Genomic DNA, 23,920 nt, shown 5'->3' on the forward strand with positions numbered 1-23,920 from the left:
AAACTGTAACCCCTCCTGGAGATTCACAATGTATTTTAGCACATCGAAAGTCATGATTTCCAGCTGGCCCATGACAGCATTATTTTACTGTCTTCATCTTATACATGAAGACACTAAGGCGCAGAGATAGTCTATAATTTATCTAAGGTCATTGAGCTAATAAGTCATATAAGCAGGACTCGACTCCATGCAGTCCAGTTCTAGAGTTCATCTTGACATTACGATACTTTATTATTTTGCTTTATATTAGGAAGAAAGTTTGGCAGTTAAAAGCTTTCTTGTCTGAACTTTTGCATTTAAAAGTGAAATTTCCTCCCAATTAGCTTTCCTGCATGACCAAAAGCAAGACAATCTGTTAAAGAAAACTGTTAACTTTACTGCCCGATGTTTCCTACACTTATTTGATCTTAGAAATCTACGTTCTAGGGACAGTCCTGAATATCCAGTAGAGCTTGTATCTCAGAAAGTCCAAGGAAAATAAGTAAAAGCAAAAGTCATCTTTTTTTAGAGGAGAGAAATTTACTTTTAGGAAGAATTAGCTAGTATAGCTATTTATGGTAATTGGATAAAAGAACTAAGGCTCTTCAGAAAGAAAAAGTGAAGTTGAGAAAGGCTAACTTGATAAAGTGATGACAAACTCATTCACTTCTTGGGTTATTAGGAAGAAAAGAGAAAAATGTTTAAAACAAAGGAGAACAAATACTAACTCACACAATGAGAGAGAAAAATATTACTCTGAAAAGTGACACAGATGGGAAATAAAAACGTATTTAAGTAGCATTTTGGGATGTATTTGTACAGCAGACAGTGGCTGGGGAAAGACAGTGGGTTTACCTGACCTTTCCAATCTGTGGCTAAGAAGACTAGCATTCCTTTCCTCGGGTACAGAAGAGCCAGACTTTCCTCACTGGACTTCCTTGGCGTGTCTGCTGGCAACTGAATCTCCAAAGAATAATCATGAGACCTGGGCCAGTGTGGTAGCATGGTAGCTCTCCATTATTGTCTCATAGTAGACAGTAATTCTGCCTCTTTTTCTTTCCTATATTTTTTCTAGTTCAGAAAACCTATGTTGCTGTATGGTTGAGATTTCTTCTGTACCGAATATGTTCTGTTGTACAACAAGCCTGTATTATTAGTGATCACCTTCAAGTGCCCTACTCGCATTAAGGGAATATGCATTCAATAGACTAAATCTGTGATACTCTGGGTAACACTCTCCTTTTCATGAAAATACGCTTTTGATGTGACAGCTCTGCCTGAGAAAGCAGAAATAGTATTCCTTGCAATTTCAAATCCATCATACAGATCTTTCCCTCGAGGCCATCTTCTTCCGGTTTTCTTGGCTTTCATTTCTCTCATCTTTAAACAGACTGCCAGGACAAATGTCTTTTAAGGCCATTCATTTTTCCTTAAAAAAAAAAAACTAGACATTTGAAGGACTTTATTTTTAAAACACTTCCACAGGAAGAGTAAATGTTGATTACGTAGGAAATTCTTATACTTTACCAAGCCATTAAAAATGTTTGATGAGTACATACGAAAAAAAGCATGATTGAAACCCAAAAATAAATGAATGAGATGTGTCTTGGAATCTAAACTCATTTTGTAGTCTGGTCTCATTTATATTTGGTGTAAAGGCAACTTTCCAGCTCACAGTGTATTAGGAAAAGGTATAATTTTAATTTAAATGTGAAACCCTAACAATTCTGACTTGGTGAATTAATTAAGCAAGCCAACTTAAGGGTTTCCAATAAATAATGAGAATTACACTTTAGAAAACAGATAGTTTATTATCCCAAATGTCTTTAATTTAAGCATACTGATATATGTTTATTTATTATATAAATTAATAAGTATATTCCCTTTGTTGTCATTTTAAAAAGTGACATATACCAATTACCATGGACCATCTACTGTTCTAGACACTTTACATATATTCATTTGATTTGGTCCTCACACCCACCCTAACAGGTAGGTATCACTAACCCTTTTTATAGACAAGAAAACTGAGGCACTGAGAGGTTAGGTAATTTTCCCAAGATCTCACAACTCGTTAATGGCAGACCTTTTTAACCCTGGCAGAGTGATTCCAATTCTAATATTACATTCATCATCGAAGATTTTTACAGGAATGGAGTCAAAGCACTTTATAAAATATGTATTAACTGACTATCATTCAGTGTCATACTTGACATTATGATATTTTATTATTTAGCTTTATTTTAGGAAGAAAAGCCTAGCAATTAAAGCTCCTTTACCTGAACTTCTGCACTTATGAATATGATTTCCCCCACTTAGTTTTTTGGCATAAAGCACAAATATAAGAATCTGTTCTTTAAAAAAAAAAAAAAGCTAGATAAGTAAGGCTTATAGGTAAGCTCCTCCAATAAACAGTTACTTTTACTCAAACAGAGTCGAGGACACGACTTAGTTTTTTTGCATAAAAGCACAAATATAAAATCTGTTCTTTAAAAAAAAAAAAAAGCTAGATAAGTAAGGCTTATAGGTAAGCTCCTCCAATAAACAGTTACTTTTACTCAAACAGAGTCGAGGACACGGTCTGTATGGGTGCGCAGAGTGCAGGGGGGCTGGAAATATTAATTTCCACAATGCCTCTCAGTCTTCCACAACTTATTTTGAGAATCAGCTTGTTACTCCAAAATGTCATTTTTGAAGTATTGATGATGGGGCACTTTGGTGGGAGGTTCAATTAATATTAACAGGAAGTTCATTTTAAAAAATAACACTTTATAAAAAGTTGTAGGCTCATATTATTTCTCAAAAGAATAATGATTAAATGTTTATTTGTAAAAGTTAAGTAGAATAGTAGAAGCCCATAGAACTGAGGTGAAAGACTTTCTATTGATTCGAATTATCAAGGGAGAAAGATAAGTATGACATTGAAGCCCACTATCCCTCCCATATCTAACTTACTGAGTTCCTGTGCTATTTTCCCACCACCACTCCCTATTCGATTCAGATTAAGTTTTACATGTATTTGAACATATATGTAAAAAAATTGCCCTGAGATAAGAATCCTTGACTTTTCTACTTGGAAGGAATTCAATCTTATCTCATCCTTCAGAAAACTTGTTCAAGTGTCCAAACCATGCATAATCTTAGATTCTGTTTCTCTATTGAGTCCTACTGTGGGCTGTCAAAATATTGGGAATCATCATATCTCAGCAGATAGCAAGAGTGTTGCCGAAGACACAAAATGCCAGCTCTAAGCCCTCTGGCACCAAGGTCCATAACTTTGAGCAGCAATATCCAATAAAGGGTTTAGAGGTTTTCCTCTGTTCTGTTCTATTTCATTCAGAAACAAAGTGAGTCTTTCTGCTCCTTTTCTTGCAGGGAATAGTTCCTGTTAATAGTGCTGGTTCCTTCTCATGTTGACCCGGGGGTGCTGGGCCCCCTATGATCTCCCCACTGGGCCCATCACTGTTGCAGAGTGATGACAACGCTTCAGAAGGTAGAACAAGCTCCCAGTGTGCAGAGTACAGTACTAACTGCTGTGCTAAAACACAAGCACTGCTCCAGATTCTCTGGCTTCTGCTTTTCACTTAGGCTCTTGGGAGGTGTCGGGCCTCTCCAGACACTGAGTGTGAGAAGAGTCCTCTCAAGGGCATGAGAGAAGAGGGCCCTCGTTTAGTAGTCTCTCTTTCCAAGCTCCCCTTGGTGCTATAGCACATTTCAAAATCACAATTTTCTGACCTATTGTTTATTATATTTCACAACTGGTAGCCCTTTTGAGAATTCTGAAATTTAGTACCAAAAAGCAAATTTGCAACAAATAATTGAAATCCTATGAACATTTGAGTCCTGTGAATATAAAACTCAATGAATACAGGAGTCCAATGAATATAGGACTGAAATACTTGGGAAAACATTCCTCCAAAAAGCAACAGAAAACAATTTTACTTAATGAGCAATTCTGAGCACAGTTTCCTGGCCAGCAATTTTAGATGCCTATTAAAAATCTCAATCAAGTTTTCTTTCAAAATCTTAATTATAATCTCCCCATATGAACTTAAGCAAAATAGTATTGAAATGAACCTGTTATGTGCATTGCTGATCATTTTGAAGGTTTATTTAATAAATGTATTTATAATTCGTAACAGCATCAGAATATTCAAGTGGATTAAAATTCTTCAGATCCTGAAATAAAATTAAAACCCTATTTAATAAACATTGATTTAACCCAAACTCGTATGTAGAAACACTGTTGTTTGCATAATCAATGTTAACCATCCTGCTTCCTCAAGAGCCTTGATTTTGTTCAGTTATCATCATTCTCTTATCCTTGGCCTCAAAGGATGGAAAATTTGTCAAGTCCTGATGGCCCTATCTGTGACAAACTTAAGCCTGGGTAGATGATGAAATTCTATTCAAGGAATAATGAGGAATAATAATGATTTCTGCTAGGTATGAATGCTTTAAAATAGGGCTTCTCGCATTTAAAAAGAAACTCACAGAAGAAATCTTCTGTTAGACATCATTATATTTGCACGTGATTCCTAGGGTGGCCATTGTGCAATCATGAGAGGAGCCAGCCAAGAGCAGAGCAGGCACGCAGTATAGCAAAGCAGAAAGAGAAGAGAAACCCAGACCTGTTGACCTGTTGTTCAGATACTGAATTAGGCATTTCTGAGCCATGCTAATTTGGTACTTTCTATTACATAATATAATGCATTTTCATTATTGTTTAAATGTTTAAGTCAGAGTTTTCTGTTATTTATCGATGAAAGCAATTGAATTAATACAAAGAATAAGGCTTTGAACTTGTGAAGTACTATGGAGGATAAAACAATATACACGTAACTGCATGTAAGTACAAATAACTACAACATCATGTTGCTCAACGTAGGAGTTGAAGCTAGTAAAGGGACATCAACTTGGTTATGGCGGGGTACGGAGTGAGAAAGACAATCCATGAAAGTTGATATTTCTTACATTGCACATGGCTCGAAAGGCTAGGGCTATGTTTTACCACAAGCAAAATTAAACAGAGTGCAGAGTGGGGAGTAAGACTGAGAAAGAAAACAGGAAAAGAGCTTTATTGGTAGGGTGACCATATACATAATTTATCATCCAAACTACTACCCTTCTGAGTGTGAAATGGGAGCTTAGTAATATTGATATCAAGACAACAGGAATAAACTGGGACTGACCCAGGCAAACCAGGACATACAGTTACCACAATTATAGGGCAAAAGGAGAACATAAATAAATTCTCAGAGGACGGAAAGTATAGAACATCCTTGAAAAACAGAACGTGGCCCCATCTGTCTAGAATGTAGACTAGATATGGAGGCCCAATGGGCAATAATCTTGAGACCTCGATGTAAATGCCTTGAAATCCAAGTGAGAAGTTGGGACTTAATTTTGTTTGCTGTGGAAGGCTATGAAATTTGGGGGCAGGGGAGTGGTGTGATTACATTATGCTTTAGGAAAATCAATCTGGAAGCAGGGGAGATAAGCAAGAGGGACGAAAAGCCAGGTAAGTAGCTATTGCACTAATCCTTTCCAGGTAATGAGCCAGGCTTACAGCAGTGGGAAAGCAGAGGGGTACATGCAAATAATGAGCAGAAGGAAATAGAAAAAGGAGCAAACAAAGGACATAGAGGAGGAGTGTCAGAAAGATGGAAAAAAATGATCCAGGAAACCATGAGAGGAAAGAATTTCAAGAGAGAAGCAGGTGGTCCTCAATCCACTGCCTTCAGTGTTGCAAAGAAATCAGGGAAGTTAATGTCCAAGCAGAACGGGTTGGTGGTGACCTTTAAGAAAGGCTCTGACAGTGACAAAAGCAGAAAACTTCTTCATATTGTCTTTGTCTTTCAGAAAACCTTGTTAGTTGAATCAATGGATTCAATTCCACAAACACTCTAACCTTAAGTGACCTAAGAGTGGGTTGGACTTAAATAATGAAAACAATTCAGTAAAGAGTAGAAAGAGGGACTCTGATATGGATCAGTGTTTCATTCTTAGCTCTGTTTTGCCTATCCCTCTCCACAAAGCCAAAGTCGCTAGAATATCCTTCTTTCTTATCTCCTAACTTTAAGCTCAGCCCTCTCTGATCTCTGAAGACACTGACCTTAGGCAAGAGAGATTTACACAGGTAAATTCTGTGATTCAGTATTAGGTCTCTGTTGCTAATTCAGGTTAAACAGTCTGCCTTATATTTGATAGCGAGATTTATACATTGTAATCCTTAAATGCAATTTCCACTTTGTATCTGATTTCTGATAGCTGATCCCTGTTCCCAAGTCTCTGCTTTGGTCATCTATTTAGCACCCCATCCCTCTAACAATGAGATTATTGGTTCCCGTCTGTCTTCCAGGCACTGGAGTTCTTCTAAAGCCTGTATGGTGGCTAAGGCCCTATTCTCTTACTTAGTGACAGATTTTCCTAACATCCATTAGCTCTTAGACTCCTGGGAGCTGTGTTACGCCCAATACCAGGTCATTCTGCTGCTCCCTACCGGTCTCCCTGATGCACACTTTCTCAGAACACCTGTCCTCTGTCATTTTTCCTTCCACAGCCCATGTTATGCTGCAGGACAAGATGCCCAGAGTGCCTTTGGAGGGGTCTACCCTTCTGTGTCCATTTCTCAATTGTTTCCATGCCCCAGCTCTTCCTGAATTAATTGATTCCATTGGGTTATAAAGTGGGTCTCTGCTCTACCTGTCCTGAAACATGGTCATGAGTTTTTGTATCCAATCTCATCATTGCAAAAGGCATCCAGGCAAGTGGTAACACTTACAAATTGAAACCAGAGGAAAACAGATTCTGCTTTGCCCACCTCTATGAATTTCTAAGCATTTACTTAGCATGCACATCTGATTGATTTCCTGAGGAAGAAGTATAAACTTAAATATGAGAGCTTTTAGAAAACTTTTCATTATGTTTCTTTATTATAGTGTCTTGGTTTTTAATGGATAAAATGCTCTAGCAAACAACTGAGCATGCATTTGTGGATGGATTAAATAAATACACATGAAACTCCAGTGTGGTGGATGAGTATTTTAGGGAGATATAGGAAAAATGAAAAGAGGCTTGGCTTGGTGATTCACAAACTGAACACCTGCCACCTGAGTGAATGGTGTTAGCTATGACAAACAAATGTAGGATTTGGCTAGGACACTTGTGTATCTGACACCACAGCCAGGTGCTTTGGTGGCAATGTTTCATCACCCACACATACTCATATGCAGACAATCTCTGTGGCTCAGAATTCATGCCTTTGCCAATACTTTAAAATATTAAAAAATCATTATTCATATCACGTATCCAATCACAGGACAGCCTCCTCTTTTATGAAACTATGAGAATCCACAAAACTTCACATTTCCATTTTTATCATACCTGCTTATCTGGGATCCTACGTTCAATGAGAATAATTTGGAGAAATCGGGATTGACAAAAGAAGATATGAAGACATTGTTAAATACAAATAAAGCTGAGATAATGCTGTGGGAAGGAACTAACACCCAAGTTTTCTTTCACCTCCATCCTACTTAATGTTCTTATTGGTCTAGCTGTTTTCTCCTAATTCTAAACATCCATAAGACATAAATTCTTCTGGTGGTTTATTTCAACTCAATATCATCTAGATTCACAATTGAATATGAAGGTGAATATGTTTATATCATTTGATTTACTTCATCTTACTTTATTATAAGTACAACATTTTCAATTGGCGTCTCAGCAATTTGATGTTCATGTGGAATTTTTATCCTGTCCTCTAAACCTCCTCCCCTCCATCAAAGATGGTTCATCGTTGCATTTGGACATGTTTCAATTACACAGAAATTATTGCTCTCCTCACTTGTTCCTTCTTCTCTCCTTGTACAGACTCCCTTTGTGTAATCAAATGGACTAAGTGAAAGAAGCATGCTCCTTCTTTTCAAAACTTTTCCTAGACTCCCTGAACACGTGCCTTGTATTTCACTGGAAGGTGGGAAAAGATGGGTTTTGGAGCCAGGAAGACCTTCTGGTTTCAAATTACTTAACTTCATGCAAGTTATTTAACATTTTGGGGTGCTCGGTTTCTTCTTTTGCAAAATGGTGATAATACAAAATGATAAAACTTTCGTGAAAATTAAATTACTCCCCCCTCGAATTAACACGTTCAAAAGCACTAGCTTCTATACGATGAGCACTTACAACAAGAGAACTGAGAATCAATGAGGTCAAGTAATCAGCCCCATATTACACTAATTAGTAGTAGATCCAAGATCCACACCCAGGTATGTCTCATTCTAAATTTACCTCAATAAATATCACTTCTCTCTACTTCCAAGCAAATCCAAACACACCCGCTGCTCATGGGAGCCTCCTGTCACTGAGTACCTAAAATGCCGTGTCCTCAGAGAAGCCATCTCTATAGCCTGAGTTCACATTGATTGTGTTCTTCACTGGCTACCACAGCATCTCACCTGATATTCATTAAAACAGCAACTGAGTACCTGCCAAGTCCCAGGCAGTCTCCTCGTACTGGGATGAGTTTTCAAAATGCAAGGGTTATTTCTGCATGAGTCTGGATCCCTGACCGGAATGCGAACTTCCGACGTCAGCAGAGCTCTTCTCACATATCTTCATACCAGTTGCCCTTTTCTTCACTCACCACAAAGAACTTCACAAACAAAGGTTTAAAACAACAGGGACAGGTTCTAATCTAAGTTCTGCCGCTGTTTCGGTTGCAAGACTGAGCAGATCTAATTTTTCCGAGCCTGGGTTTTATCATCTCTAAAGTGATTATAATATCCATGCCACGTGGTTGTCGTGAGCCATGCTGTGAATGATAGAGCTTTACACAAATGCAAGGGGTCATGTTGTTAATGCCTGATGCCACAGTATTATTTAACACATGAATGTTCGTCAGATCACTTCTGCACTAGCAGCTGTAAGGTCAGAAGTTGGGTTCCACATCAAGGCTTTCTTAATTCTATTACTTCATATCTGTTGTTTAGACTCTGCTCATAATCAATTTCTGAGTGCCTGACTGCTGCCTGCTGGGAAGTGTTTCTGGTCTCAGCTGCTGGTGATCCCGATGTGGGCTGCCAAGCTCCACTGCCCTAGACTGTGCATCTTGGGTGCACCATCATGTCACCACCCTCCTTTGGCCCCTCTGTCCTTGCTGATTCTGCCAGACTGCCCTGCTCTGCCCTACTTCTCAGCGTCCCAGTTCCACGCTGTCATCTCTTCAGTGACCCTGGCTCAGCACTGATCTCCGATGGCCAAGTGACCCTCTAGTAGGTTGCCTGCCAAAAGCCTGCCTGCCCACAATCCAAGCTGCCATCCTTGCCTTGGCCTTCTTGGTCTTAAATGTACCATCAGCTCCCCCAGTCGCTGCAATCAAACCTATGACAGGTGCCAGGGCTGCTTTAGATCCCTTTTCTTTGGGGAAAACAAAAAACTAAATTGTGTGATCTGTCTGAATCCCCCACTTCTTTTTCCCAAGGCCCAGCTTTCTAAGCTGGTTAACTTATATATTGCCTAAGTTTTGATTGCTTCAGCTCCTTATGATTTCTTCTTGCCATGCCATTAACCTGACTGCTTTTACATGCTTCCATTGCAGTCTATAATGTGTTTCTTCTTTCAAATCCTTTTAAGTTCTCCCTTCTACATGAATGAGGCCAAGACACTAGCACATTCACATCATAAAATTTATGCAAATCCAATTAATCCAATCAAAGCTTGTTTGTGTAAAAGCCTGTCTTATGTACTCTTTAAAGTCATTTTCCATGAATGGAAATTGTAATTAGATGACTAAATTTAGAAAGATAGAGCATCTTGCAAGAAAACCAAGCACATTTAATCCTTAATAGTATAAACTGGAAAATCTGAGTTTCACCTCCCAAAACTAGTACTGTTCTATTTCACATACATTTTAACCCACATTTTCTGAAAGAACTGTAATATCATGTCCCCAAATTTCTAGAGCAACATATAAATGCACATATTTCCCTTTAATTTCCAACTTATAACGAGGAGATTGAAGATACTTATTACACAGGTGATCACACCTGTTATGCAACTTAGAATGCAACTCAGGATGACCTAATTATAGAAGCAAAACACAGCAACAGTAACAAAAATATCTTTGCCAATTTAAATTTTAATTATGCATACCAACATGAACTTTCGTAACTATACAAATATTGAACTTTTAGCATTGTTCACATTGCAAATAATGATTTAAAATCATGTAGTATGTGTGTCACTGGAGTTAACTTCTTAGAGATTATCTAGTAAAAGTTGATCTCACAGTGATAGTTTTATTTTAAAACTGTAAGTACTCTGGAACATACTTAGCAGCAGAGACCCATGTGATGAATATTGCCTTAGATTTCTTAAACTGCTAAACAATATTCTAACGTTCTTCCTTTAGTTTACTAAATTAAAATCCTTCACAGGAATAGAAGATTTCTTTGTAAGACAAGATTTAGATGTTCCATTTTGCAGATAGAGGGAGTGAGGCTAAGAGGTTAGAATGTTTATCACAGGTTTACCTCTTCAAGTGGATGGGGGAATTTTGAGTTAATTCTCTGAGTATCATTGTAACGTATTTTTTGCTAAACAGCCTTATGTTTTGAACCTAACTACTTCTGTGCTATAAATTTTCACATTTCAGACATTCTTGGAGTTCCTTCAACCTACGAAGTTTTCTCCAGCTTATATGACTTTACATGCTCCTTGCTTGGAACACCTCACTCCCTTGCTTAGCTAACATCACCACCTCTCAGAAATCTTCTATTTCATCATTCCTTCATCTTTCTTCCTTGCCCCACATGCATTGCCATTTATGTGCATCTCTACCAGGATTAGTATATTTGAGTTCTTTGAGGACAGAAATCCTTTCTTCCATCTTCAAATATGCAGAACCCATTACACACACAAAGCCTTTTCCAGGGAGGACTCAGGAAATGTATTTTAATGAATACATGAAGGAGTGAATTACTGAATACCAGATACTTGTGCTTTAATGTAATTGCTAATAGGCTATTTCATTTGCACCCATTTGATAAGGTGAGGTGCTAATTTGCACTTGTTTGATATTTTACAATAATTGGGAAATCCCGAATTTCAATGGAAAGTATCCATAAACAGTAAAATCCTGATTTCATGTTCTCGGTTGCTCCCAAAGTTAATTGAAGTTGTAAGTGATTAGCCTGCCCAAGCAGCACTGAATCTTTCTTTACTCATTAATGTCATTCTCTAAAGTGCCACTAATTTTTATCACTCTCTGAGGAAAGAAACTCTTCTCAAAAACAATTCCAGGTATTGAGTCAAATGTTTCAACTCTTAATCTATGATTACTAATGAAAATGTACAGAGTATGATTCAGAAACCCTGAACGACAATAAAATCATGACTCATCTCATTTAGAAACACTGCCTGCTCTCTGAATCCTACATCAGAACATCAAAAAAAAAAGTTTTCTAATTTACCATATATACAAATTTCTGATGCAAAATGTATTGGTGGTTTAATTTACAAAATAGAAAGAAAGATGATATGCTTTTTAAATCAACCAATTTGTTGTTTTGGAAAAACAAGTTTTGAAATATAGAAAAATATCACACTTGGTGAAGAAAGAGTATATACTACAAATATGCTTAAGTAGTGGCAATTTAAAGTTATAAAAAATATGCTATAAACAATTAAAGACATGGGGAACTGAATTAGTAGTTACAGAAGAAAAATATGATGATTTTAAAGAATTTTAAAATAAAATGAGAGGCATTTGAAATACTCTCCATTTGAAGTGAAATTTATTTTGAACTACATTTTATCTAACTTTGATTAAATTTAAACAATTATATGGGTGTATATGGGGAAACTATTTGAAATCAAGGATAACCTGGAAATAATGCAAAACATTGAAGACTTTGGTTTTTGAAAAAAATTTGGACTTTATAATCTAAGTATCTATGAATGGGTAGTGCACCTAAATATATTTTATCATGAAAAATAGCATGTACTCAAATGCTTAGGAAATTAATAATAATCTTAAAGAAAAAAGAGTACCCAAAATCATGTCAATTTCTGCTTCTCTAATTCTGTTCTTTTAAAATATACAAATAGTTACTTATATCTACCATTTGAAAAGCATTATATTAGGCACTACGAGATGAGCAAGAGGCAAAGATACATGAGCCATATTTCCTAGTCTATAGGAATTTATAATCTTTTGAAGGCCAGAATATTTGTATGTAATTAACTAAATGCATAACTATGTAGTATACTACATTGTACAAGCTACATACAATTAGAAGCATTTTAATAATAACCTGATTCCAAGATGGCAAATCCAATTAGAAGAGGTCGCCTAGAGTTTTGTCTTAAGAAGCCTATATCAATCACAGTGAAAACAACAACAACAACACAATCTCTAGCAATGTCTGTTGTGATCATGGGAGGGGGACACTGTCCATCATTGTGCAGTGATTTTGCCTGCTTGAAAAAAATTTAACGTACTCCCTTTATAGATGAGACAATTGACCACAAGGTGGCTTTATACTGACCCCAGAGCTAATGCATTAAGGCTAATGCATTAATGCATGTAAAATTCCTGCTCTGCTTGCCAGGGGTAAAAGTACACCCGAAATACATCACTGAGTGCTGGTGCTACATCTTAAAAACATAGGCCATGAAGTCAGATGTGTGCAGCTAGCATGGTAGCACGGACTCGAATCCATGCCATGAAAGATGAAGATTGTAGGTCTCAAGAAAGGAAGAATTGGAGAACTGAACGAGAGCTTCGAACATTAGGAAACATCCTCCACATGGCTTCAAAAGGTGAGACAGGCTAGAGAGCAGAAGATTCAGAAAGATAGACCTTACTTCAGTGTAAGGTCGAGGGTCCTAATAGTGAGACTTGTCTCATACCCAGAAAGGGCTGCCTGGGAAGCCATGAGTCAGAGCAAGGAGGAAAGCTTAGGTCACCTGCTTATCAAGCCAGTGAGTCATTGTTCCTTTATTTATTTTAATTTCAGATAATCACGAAACCTGCATGTACAAAATTTATTACCAATCATCTGCATTCACTGTTTCCACAAAACAGTACACAGTATAGCACAGTTTCTTTTATTTCATCTTGCTTTCTCTCCTGCTCCTCACCCCACATCTGCAACTACCCTTCTCTTTTATGGAGACTGCATAAGATTAGAGGAAAAGACTATTATTCAAAAAAGAAGTTTACAGGAAATATAGATCACTGTTGACTAGCAGCTTCAAGGAAAGAGTTATGAAAGGGGTGGAATTGGAGGGGCCTGAATTAAAGCGTGGGAAGTGTTTAAAGCGTAGATAGAAAAGCAGGGAGAATAAGATAAAGCACAGCATAGCACAGAACTGCTTTCCCAAGTCTCTGTTGTCCCCCAGGAAATGGCACCACAGGATTGGACCAAGAGTTTTTGCTGTCATTTTAAAAGTATTTTTAAGTTCCTTCAAAAAAAAAAAAAGAGAGAGAGAGAGAGAAAGACTTCAATATATAAATGTCTACACTTTCTTTTAAATATATTTATACCTCTGACTGGTTTTTTCATGTCTCTAACTAGTTGCCAAACCTTAAAGAAATGATTGTGCCTTGGGTGCAGCAGATATGCAGATATGTTAGTTAGATATAGTGTTATGATTATATTATGTTAAAATCACACTATAAGAATTTGCAATCTGCACATCAAAAATGAGTAGGATATTGTTATGATCACTTGTAGAGAGTTTCTCATGCAGTTTTACTTTTTACCTGAAAAGATTTGATGTTAGGGACGTAAAAGAAGGCATAACAGAACCAAATGATTTGGGAATTAAATGCTCTCTTTGCTTATCTGCTACTACCTGTTCATTGTCACAAATTAAGTGTTAATTGTAAATATAACATTCAGTAAAATCTTTCCAGTTAACAGTATAAAGTCATAAGAAAAAAACTCTCATAATCACATACTCCATCTCTCTCTCCCAGCCAATGCTGCCATGCAGAGAGATTCATTGCAGGTGGTCTTAAGCCCCCCAGGAGATGGTAAAGATTCAGTAATGGGAACAAAGACCATCCCTGTGTTAAAAGCACATCAGAGTCATTCTGCCAAGGGGCCCTGGGCTAGGTGCTTAATCTTTCTGTGCCTCAGTGTCTCCATCTATAAATTGAGATAACAATAGTGCCTATCTCCAGTGCTGTTTTGAGGATTAAATTAATTAACACCTAAAAAGCACTTACAACAATGCCTGGCATTACCAAGTGCCCATATATGTTAACTTTTTGTGTAATTCCTATTAGTAGCATGGCCTTGGGCAAGTCACTTATTCTCTCTGGCCATTCATTTGACAATTAAGAAGTAAACTAAATGATCTCTGAGGCTTCTTTCATGACTAAAAAGTTCCAGCTACAAAGAAGCGTGTTCTCTCTCATATTGGATTCACAAATCTTTTCTGAAAATGGAATGGCAGAAGGGGCCTGACAGCGTGGCTTGAATAAAGTGTCTACTGGATTCCTATATCTGTATTCTAGACTTAACCCAGGAAAAATGAAAAGGGTACCCCAAGTAATCATGTGATGAGGAACCAGAGAGAAGGGGAACAAAGGTCTCTTTGTAAAAGACCAAGAGGGTTGTCACGTAGTTTTGACTAAGTCTCTTCATTCATTTTAGTAACTGAGAAAACCCAAGGCAGCAAAGGCACATGCAAAGGAAGAGGTCACTGTCACCCACCCAAAGATATTGTTTTGTTCTTTAATTGGAAATGTCATTTTAAATTACAAGATGAGACCCCAGGTGTGCTATTCCATCCAAGAATGCTCAATTTTGGTGTCTGTGAGAACATGGCATTCTGCTTTGATGAGATCTCTGAAATTATAAGCTGCTTCTCAGCGTGAAAAGTGCTTCTGTGCACCCCAGTGTGAGAAAAAGCTAAATCTGAAATCTCTATAAAAAATCTTGATAGAAAAGTACAGTTTCTGCTGGCACTACAGAAAGCACCCTTACAAAAGTGGGGGGAAGTCATTGCACTAAAAACACAATACACAATTTACTCGGCATAGAGGTTCTGGTTCTATCAGCACAAATCCTGCCACCCTTAGAGAGAAAATGGTCTAAGTTATTTTGGAATACATAGACATGTCAGGACTACATTTGTATTTCACTGCCCTATGATTTCATAAGCTTTTTATTTCCTGATACTGCTTTGAAAGATTTGGAGAAGGGAGAGGTTGCTTTAATCTTAGTTTTGGGATTTGGAGCAAGTCAAGTAACCTCTTTCATTATTATTTTCAAGGTATGCTACATATGGAAGATGTTCAGCAAATATTTGCTCAAAGAGAGAAGGAATGAGAAAGGGAGCGGGGGAGGAAGTCCCAGGTAGTCACGATCCTTCTATCAGAAAGGTCCACTCCAAAGAGGCTGCTACGAGTCTTTACTATCCACACATTAACAACTGATTTAATTAGGATTGTGGATATAAAAAATGATTTTTAATTGGTGAAAGTAGTGACTTTTAATTAGCATGATGAATACTAAAAATGGACTCTTTATTGTGAAATTAAAGATTTTCAAGCTAGGCGGATAGACTAAAATAGTTTGGAGATATTTTCTACCCTGAATTAACAAGGTTTAAGTCTTCAGTGAGACCTGTAACTTAAATCCCAATGCTTTGTTCTTAAGGGCCTTAGGGTCCAGCCATCGGTTTAGGATGGTTTCTGCTTGAAGCGTGTCAGCCTGAGGACAAAGAATCCCAAGGGACTGTGCCAGACCCCTCATGCAGGATTTCATTCACCCAAAACTAAACTTACAGAACAGGGTACATGGACTATTTTCTCTATTTTAATGAATGATTATTAAGTAACTATACGCTCAGCAGATTTTGGTCATTATAACCTCATCATCTTATCTACCAAAAATAACCAGAATTGGGTATGACAAAATTGGCTTGAATTAGATTATAACAGGCTGACTTTGAGATGCTTGAGTCTAGTGAGCATCTCAAAGTCAGAAAACAGGAATAAAAATAAATATAAACCACAACGTAAGGTTATTTTAAAGCCGTAATTTGTGAGAAGTGAAGAAATCATAAAAGACAATGCCGTTACTTCTTTGGAGTGTGGGGGCAAGAGATCTGCTCAGAGGAGTTGAAGCTAAGTCTGGAAGGATGGAGTGGAATGTTCCAAAAGTTGGTATTTTGTGGGGAAGAGACGAGGGAAGTATTACAGAGGTTAGAAGCAAGGGAGATAAAAAAGTATTCATACAAAAAATTACAAATTTATTATACACCAAAATATATACATACGTACTATACACACACATTTTCACTCATACATGTTCTCTCGGTGAGAAATGTCCACCAAAAGACTGTCTTTAGAGTTTTAAATGCACCAGGTCTAGAAAAAAATCTCTGATTTTGTTTTTACAAAAAAAAAAAAAAGGTGACTTTACTGACAGTGATTCTCAAAGTACATCTGTCATAACATTACTAAAAAAATAACCATCCTGCTGAGTGAAAACTGGCATTCTCAGAAATAGTTTAAATAATACTGAATATAGAATTTCATTTCACATAATTTAAAATATCTTCCATCAGAATGATATTCCTTACGATTTTCCAGTCTGTTAGAAGGATCCTCCTAACTCCAGGTTAAAATCATAACACTCACATCAGAACTTGCCTTCTCGACCTGTATGATGGAAATGTTGAACTGGAAAAATCAAGTTTGAGTTCTATTTGTTATTCCACTGGCCTTAGGAACTAATGAAGTTTTGTCTTTGAACACAGACTTTAAATTTCCTTTTCATGTCTGATTGTAATCGAGGCTGTACATCAATAAGCACATGGATACTGTAAAGAGCACACTGATATGCAATCAATATGCTTTAACTCTCCCTCGTCTTCTAGGAATGCCACCATTTATGCTATGAATCAAATTAGTGGGCAACCGCCTGTAGCCAGCAGAGCACTGGACTTGAAGTAATAGGTTCAGATCCTCCATGTGTCATTTACCAACTGGAGCAAATTGCTTAAGCTCTCTAAATGTGTTACCACATGTATTTTCTGAGAGGGTGAATGTGAACAGTAGATGGTTCACCTCATTCATTCAACAGAAATGATTAGGCACACCTGATGTCCTTTTGCTATGCACAATCGATAAATATCATTGGCATTTATGCTAGAAGAGCAGCTATCATTCATTGAGTACTTAATGCATGCTTACATTTAATTCTTATCAGGCTTCATGTTAAGTATCATTCTCTCAATCTTAAAGACAAGAAAACTGAAGCTTAGGGATATAATTTCATGCATTTTGTTTGAACTCTTGAAAGGCAGTGAATAGGCCTATTTGTTACACAAGTCCAAGCAATATCATTGTACCTAGTATATAATAGATGAATTTTCATCATTCAAAACTTTTACAAATAATGTCTTTTAGGCATGGTGCAAATTTAAGAATTAATCTGATATAATCTGTACTCAACAGATGGTTATCAACATTGATCCCTGAAACAGTCTTTCTTTCAAATTACATAAATAAATGGAATGATTCTTTATAATAATCTTGACGATACTCAGAGCTGATTGAAATATTTTGAAAAACAGCATTGATTATTGGAGTAATACTCTGTAATAATTAGTTGGGAGACTATTTCATACTGTTGGCTTTTTATGGTATTTATTTTTGCTATTCATTCTACAGGAAACTCATAAAAAAGTATAAAAGTCTTATTCATTTTTCCACTCCACAGAGTAAGTGTATTAGACTGGCAAAGCCATCCTACAAAGCAGTCATAACCATCAACAACCAGGTGGCTACTAACCCGTATATTCTGCTCACATTATGTTTTCCTCATATGTATGAAGCGATTTATTATCTCCAAAGTGCCTGCTCATCCTTTTGATTCTCACAGTAGCTCAGAAAGGTAGGAAGGAATAAGTCAACATTTTTTCAGATAAGGTAACTGGCTCAGAGAAGCCACAGGAATAATGCGCAATGGGGGATGGAGGGGAGGGGGAGACAGGGAGAGGACAGGGGAGAAAGGGAGGGGGAGGAGAAGAGGCAGAAGGATGGGAACGAGAGGGAAAAGGAGAAGGAGGAAAAGCTAGCTGGGTTTTCAGAGTCCTGGGCCTCTGCTCTCCCCTCTGCATCACCATCTCCTTATCAGTGTTCAAAGGGAAGGGGATAAATGGAAAAAGACAAAAAGGAGAGAGGGGAAGAGGGAGGAAAAAAAGGGAGGGAGAATATGAATCAATAAATATGAATGAGACTATCTAAGTAAAGCAAGATCCTAAGATGCTTATGGAGGGGTTTAAACAGATCTATATACCCTCAAAGAGTAGTTTCTGACTGTTAGGGGACCTTGAACATCTCTGACAACGTAATTAAGCCCTGGAGGCTCTTACTAGGAAAGTGCATATGTGCATACATGCAGCGTTTGATACACAATTTCAATGTGTTCACTGCTCCCCCAAATCTAGCTCTAGGTCCCATTTTAAGAAACATGCCCTTCTACCTGAAGCCCACTCCGCTGTCCGTGCACTACAGTTGCAGATCTAGACCCAGAGGGTGGTTCCACATAAACACAGGTGGCCACACACCATATCGGTGTGCGTGTGCTACAGAGATAGGAAATGTGGCTTCAGAACAGAAATTTCTTTGAATCCCTTCTGCTGCCACCCACCTCTCCACAACATTTCAAGCTTAATCGGAAAAACATAATTTCCTACACCACACATTGAAATCATTATCTACAGTGGAACACACAGCTTCCCATCAAACCAGAAACACTGAAATTGAGAATAAAATTCTTGAGAAAAAATTGACTCTTCTAATGTTGAATCATTATGACTAAAAATCTTTAAAGATTCATTAATATGTTAGGATAAAGGTATAGAACAAAAGAACTAAGTGCACAGGCTTTGACAACTCTGGCACTATCACTGTGGGACTCTGAATTGGTCATCTAATCTTTCTTATATCCAGTTGCCTTCATAGGTTTATTGTGAAAATTAATTGTATTAGTGGATTTTAAATCTTTAATACAAGTCTGACATATAATCTCACTAAACATCATATATCTCATTTATAAAATGGGCTTAATGATAGTACCTGTGTAGTATCATTTAAGTAGTACTTTAAAGAAAGTACTACCATGGTGAGCATTAAATGAAGTAATGCATTTAGTGCACCTAATACGGTGTCAAGTGTGTAGGAAATATTAGCTAGTGTTAGCCCTCTTGAAGAAATGGAGATCTTGAAGGTAGGAATCACTGACTTGGTTCCAAGAACGGAGTTATGATTTTTACTATTCTTGCTATTCGGACTCCCCAATTTTTGTGGCTGATAATATTTTATCAGCCCTAGAATCCACCAACAAACAAAAGTACGTCGCTGGGCATGTAGGCATAAAGAATCGGAGATGTCCCTAACACTCAAACCTGTTCCTCTTGGTGCCGGTTTCTCGGTTTTGGCTCTACCAAGATAGAAGATCTAGTTCCTTCTCTTTCAGATCATCTGTATTGCTTAGAGATCTAGGGAACAATAGCTGCTAGTGGCCACTGTGTCCAAATTTGGGGAGCAGAAACTATTGCCATCGCCAGTTCTTTAACTCAGTGGAAACCAAGATCACTAATTAAATTTATATCTCTAAATTCTGTACGTGGCGCTTTGGCCAATGCTATACAGATCAAACCAAAGAAATCTGTTTTCGAAGAGTTTGTAAACCATGTCATCTTTGTAAATGAGCCCAAATTACAGGTGTTTTCGGAAAATATGATTAAAATAATACTATTTAACAGTGCAAAATAGACTTGGGTTTAAAGAGTTTAAAATTACCTCATACAGACATTTTAATAATGAAACAGCCCTACAAACTGTCCAAAATGTCCTAAAACACCACCCATCACATAATGTCCCTACATTACTCAATTTCCCACAAATTGAGAAAAACTCTCAGCCTGGCATTACAGGACTCATTAATGAGACCCTAGTCTTCCTCCTCAACAGTGTGCCCGCTGTGTTGCCTGACACACCAGTGAACAAGGAACAAGACAAACCAACCGCTGTTTCGAGTACAGCCTACATTTTTTTGTGACCAAATGGTTGTTCATGTAGCTGCTTCTGTGATGTTCTGACTCAAATTTTATTTCAGCCTCTCATTCAAGTCACATCTCAAATGCCACCATTTTCTTTCATGAAGCTTTTCCTTACCCCTCCAAATAAAAATAACTTCATCCTCTTCTGAACCATCAGAGGTCCTTGTGTTATGTACATACATATATATTTATGTAAGGATATATGTACATGTAACACTTTTATTATGATGATTTATGCTATGACCTTTGCCGTGTTATAATTTCCCAAATTAGGCTGTAAACTCCTTAGGATCAGTGAGCACGGTTTACGTCTGAAGTTTCCTTTATAACCACTACTCTGCCTTATATGGTGCTTGCAACGCAGGAATTCAATAGACATTTACTAAATTACTATTTTGTTGATAATGATATAGTGATCTCTTATGGAGTATCAACTATAAGCCAAGGATGACGTTTATATATCTAATTTAATATTCAAAATCCTGTGACAGGAAATTGAGGCTTAACAAGCTTAAATAAGTTGTTCAAGGTTACCCAGCAAGCAGAGTTCCCAACTGTTAGCATAGCAACAGCAGGAAGTACTTTGGATCTGAATCCAAATTTGTTAGACTCCAAACCTGGGCCCTGAGTCAACACTATGTAAAAGTGATAAAATTGAAAAAATATGTTGCTTTTAACTTTGAGATAAATAAATTTAAAAAGTATGAAAGGAAACCAAAAATGATAGTGAGGAGAGCTGCTTTCACAATGAATCTAAAGCATTAGAAATGAGTTTCAAAGGTTAAAAATATATAGACTATGAAGAACCTTTATCACTACAGTCCAAAAAATATGAGATGGAGAATGAGACTGTTTGAGGCATGTACTGAAAAGAATGATTTATGAGTAAACTAAATTTGCATATTGTAAAGGAAAAGGCAAAGGCTTGGGAGTTTGACAGAGTAGGATTAAAATTCTGGGTATAACATTTTTAGCTCTGGTCCTTGGGCAAGTTACTTAATCTTTATAAGTCTCAGTTTTCTCAAATGATAGGTGACAATAACAATAATTGCTTCCAGAGATAGTGCAAATATTGGATGGGTGAAATTATATAACTCAAAAAATGACAGGCACTACTAGCATTATTAGCAATAATAGTACTTCCATGCAACATGACTGTGCTAAGCCAGTGTTCTTGAAAGGAATGGAAAGGCAGAGCTGCCATTACTGTTCCCAACTTTTCACACTGTGAGTATACTATCCAAAGCAAAGGGAAAGCAAAAACCAGCAGCACAGCTATCCTTCAAAACCTAACACCTCCTTCTCTGCAGATTGACTCCCAAATTCTTCCTCTGGTACTTGAAGCACTGAAAGTCAAAACATGTAAATGAAGTTGGATCTTGCCTTGATGCCTGCCCATCAGCCATCTCTGGTCTTCCCTTCAGAGGACTCATTCTCAGGAAGTACTAGAAGTAGCATGACATCTGGCACCTGTCTCTGGCATACAAACACCGCACCCACCATTTTTGTTTTCAGGTGTTTGTAGTTTATTATCTGACCCTCAATGTCCTCCATGTTAATTGGAGAGACTATCTCCTGGAGGGGTTGCTCTGACAACACGTGGCTATGACAACTCAGTGCTCTCTACAGAGTAGGCACCCAGGAATGACTCATTCCCTTTCCCCTGCTTAGTTCCCCCTAAGTGGAGAATAACCAAAATCTTTGGGCCAATATGTTAATGTCTCAACCTGCCACCATAGATGAATGGTTAGGATCTGAAAAGTGCATCTCATTTAAAGAAAACACAGAATGGTAATTACCAAGGGACAGGTTACAGACATTATTGATTATGGTTGTAACCAAACCATTGTCCTGAAAATGTCAGGCTTTTTTCCTATAAATAAATAAGTAAGTAAGTAAGTAAGTAAGTAAGTAAGTAAGTAAGTAAATAAAGTCCTTGAAAAATCTCTGAACTATTTAGTTTCCAGAAAACATGTGCCTGGAAGCTAAATATCTACAGAAAGCAAAAAGGGCCTCAAGAAAAACCAATTTTTTCTCTCCCAGCTTTTCAAGTGAAGGCGAGAGAACACAAACAAATAGGTAGCTGGATTTGGGGTTTCTGACACATTTCAGCATTAAAACAAAACAAAACATTTTCTGGTGCAAGGTCTAACACCTCTCAAACCGGTATGCCACAGCTGACTTTGAAGTCAACTATCACAGTACCCGTGATAAACAAAGTTACTTTGAAGTTAGCAAGAAGTTACCCGGTTTGTTCCTAGAATTCCATTATACATGTTAGGTGCTTTTCATTATTTTGTAAATTATTAAATTATTTCCCCTAAAATCAAAGAAAACATGAATAGCCAAACCTAACAGAGATGACAGATGTTCTTAACATTTCATTACTGTGATTTACATGTTCAGACACTGAAAATAACACTTCCTTTTCACTTCCCTCTTCAGTTTTTAATTTCCTATTTGTTATCTGTTAACAGTTGAGGGAGGGTGGCAGAGAGAGAGGGAGGCAGGCAGTGCCACAGAGGAAGGGAACCTCTGATACTCTGGCAATACTACAGGAACCATAATGTTTTCTGAAGAACCACCACCAATTCTACCAATAACTTTGCACCATATTTACATATGTAAATTATTGATTATTATCCTAATAATTACATATATGCACACGTGTGTGTGTCCGTATAGACACACACACACACACACACACACACACACACACACACACACATACAGCCCATACATCCAAAAGGCGTTCTCAGCGAGGCTCTAAGAGAAAAGGACTTAAGCTGCCCCGGGAGTGGAGCAGCCTTTAAATAAATCTTGGAATTTAGGCACAGCTCCTGCTTTTCAGCTAGCACTGCTGCGGAGCCTCTTCATTTAGAAGTTCTCATATTCTTTTTCAGAGATCTGTTCCCTGGTCAGCTAAGTTCCACTGGCACTTTCACCTGAAGGGGAAAGGGGGTGGTAAATGGTAAAATAGGCACAAGGCGCCGGGAGCAGGAGTCTCTTCCACACCCCAGCAATTGATCTCTTCTCTCTCTCTCTCTCTCTCTGTCTCTCTCTCTCTCTCTGGCCGACCCCGCGGCTGCTCATCTTCCCGTCGCAATCCGAGAGCAAGGCCACCGAGTAGATGTAGTCAAAATTCATCCCAGTGGCTCACCTCCACCCCAGCCCGGACCCTCGCCCATTACCTCCCACAGCCCCCTTCCCTCCCATCCCCCGCTCCATCACCCAAGACTGCAGCCACCACAGGGCTTGCGGGGGTGGCGTGTGGGAAGAGACGGGGGCTTCCTTCGCACCCACCCTGACGCGCCCTGGAAGAAGGTCCTCTGGGGAAGGGGCTGCACGCAACTTGGAGGAACTTAGAAGGCAAAGGCTGCCGCGCCCCGATCGTCCGCGGGGCCTCAACCCCCAAGGCGAAGGGCGAAAGAAGGGAGACGGGGGCGCGAGCGAGCACCCCCGGGCTTACCACGAGCACTGGGACCCCTGCGGCCAGCGAGTAGAGGAGCACGGGGGGTACGGCGCTGCTGTCCTCCGGGCCCGGGTCGGGCTTGCGGTAGGCGCTGTCGTGGCAGAAGAAGCCCTGCACGTTCACAGTGAACGTGTCCGTGTACTCGAAGTAGTACGCCAGCATCACCGTCCCTGCCATGATCACCATCTGGAAATAGAGCATGCTGCTGGTGAGCGCCGCGGGCAGCGGGGGCATGCACGCCTCCCGGGTCCGCCGAGGCAGCCGCCGGGGGCGCGGCGGCGGGGGCGGCGGGAGGCGGGATGGAGCCGCCGGAGGACTAGGCGGAGGCAGGTCCGGGTTTCGAGGCACCGTCAGGCGGCAGCGGAGGCGGCTCCC

General features: G+C 38.5%; 1 protein-coding gene across 1 annotated transcript in view; it reads right to left on the bottom strand.

The window, feature by feature from the left end:
* PLPPR5 (phospholipid phosphatase related 5) overlaps positions 1–23,733 on the bottom strand; it is an 89,618-nt gene extending 65,885 nt beyond the window's left edge. The window contains exon 1 of the mRNA XM_006919551.1: positions 23,543–23,733. Within this exon, the coding sequence (XP_006919613.1) occupies positions 23,543–23,731 (189 nt within the window). The 5' untranslated portion in view covers positions 23,732–23,733. The remainder of the gene's footprint in view (positions 1–23,542) is intronic.
* Positions 23,734–23,920: the final 187 nt, after the last annotated feature.

The sequence above is a fragment of the Pteropus alecto genome, unplaced genomic scaffold (genome assembly GCF_000325575.1).
Source record: "Pteropus alecto unplaced genomic scaffold, ASM32557v1 scaffold106, whole genome shotgun sequence".
In the NCBI taxonomy this organism is placed as follows: Eukaryota; Metazoa; Chordata; class Mammalia; order Chiroptera; family Pteropodidae; genus Pteropus; species Pteropus alecto.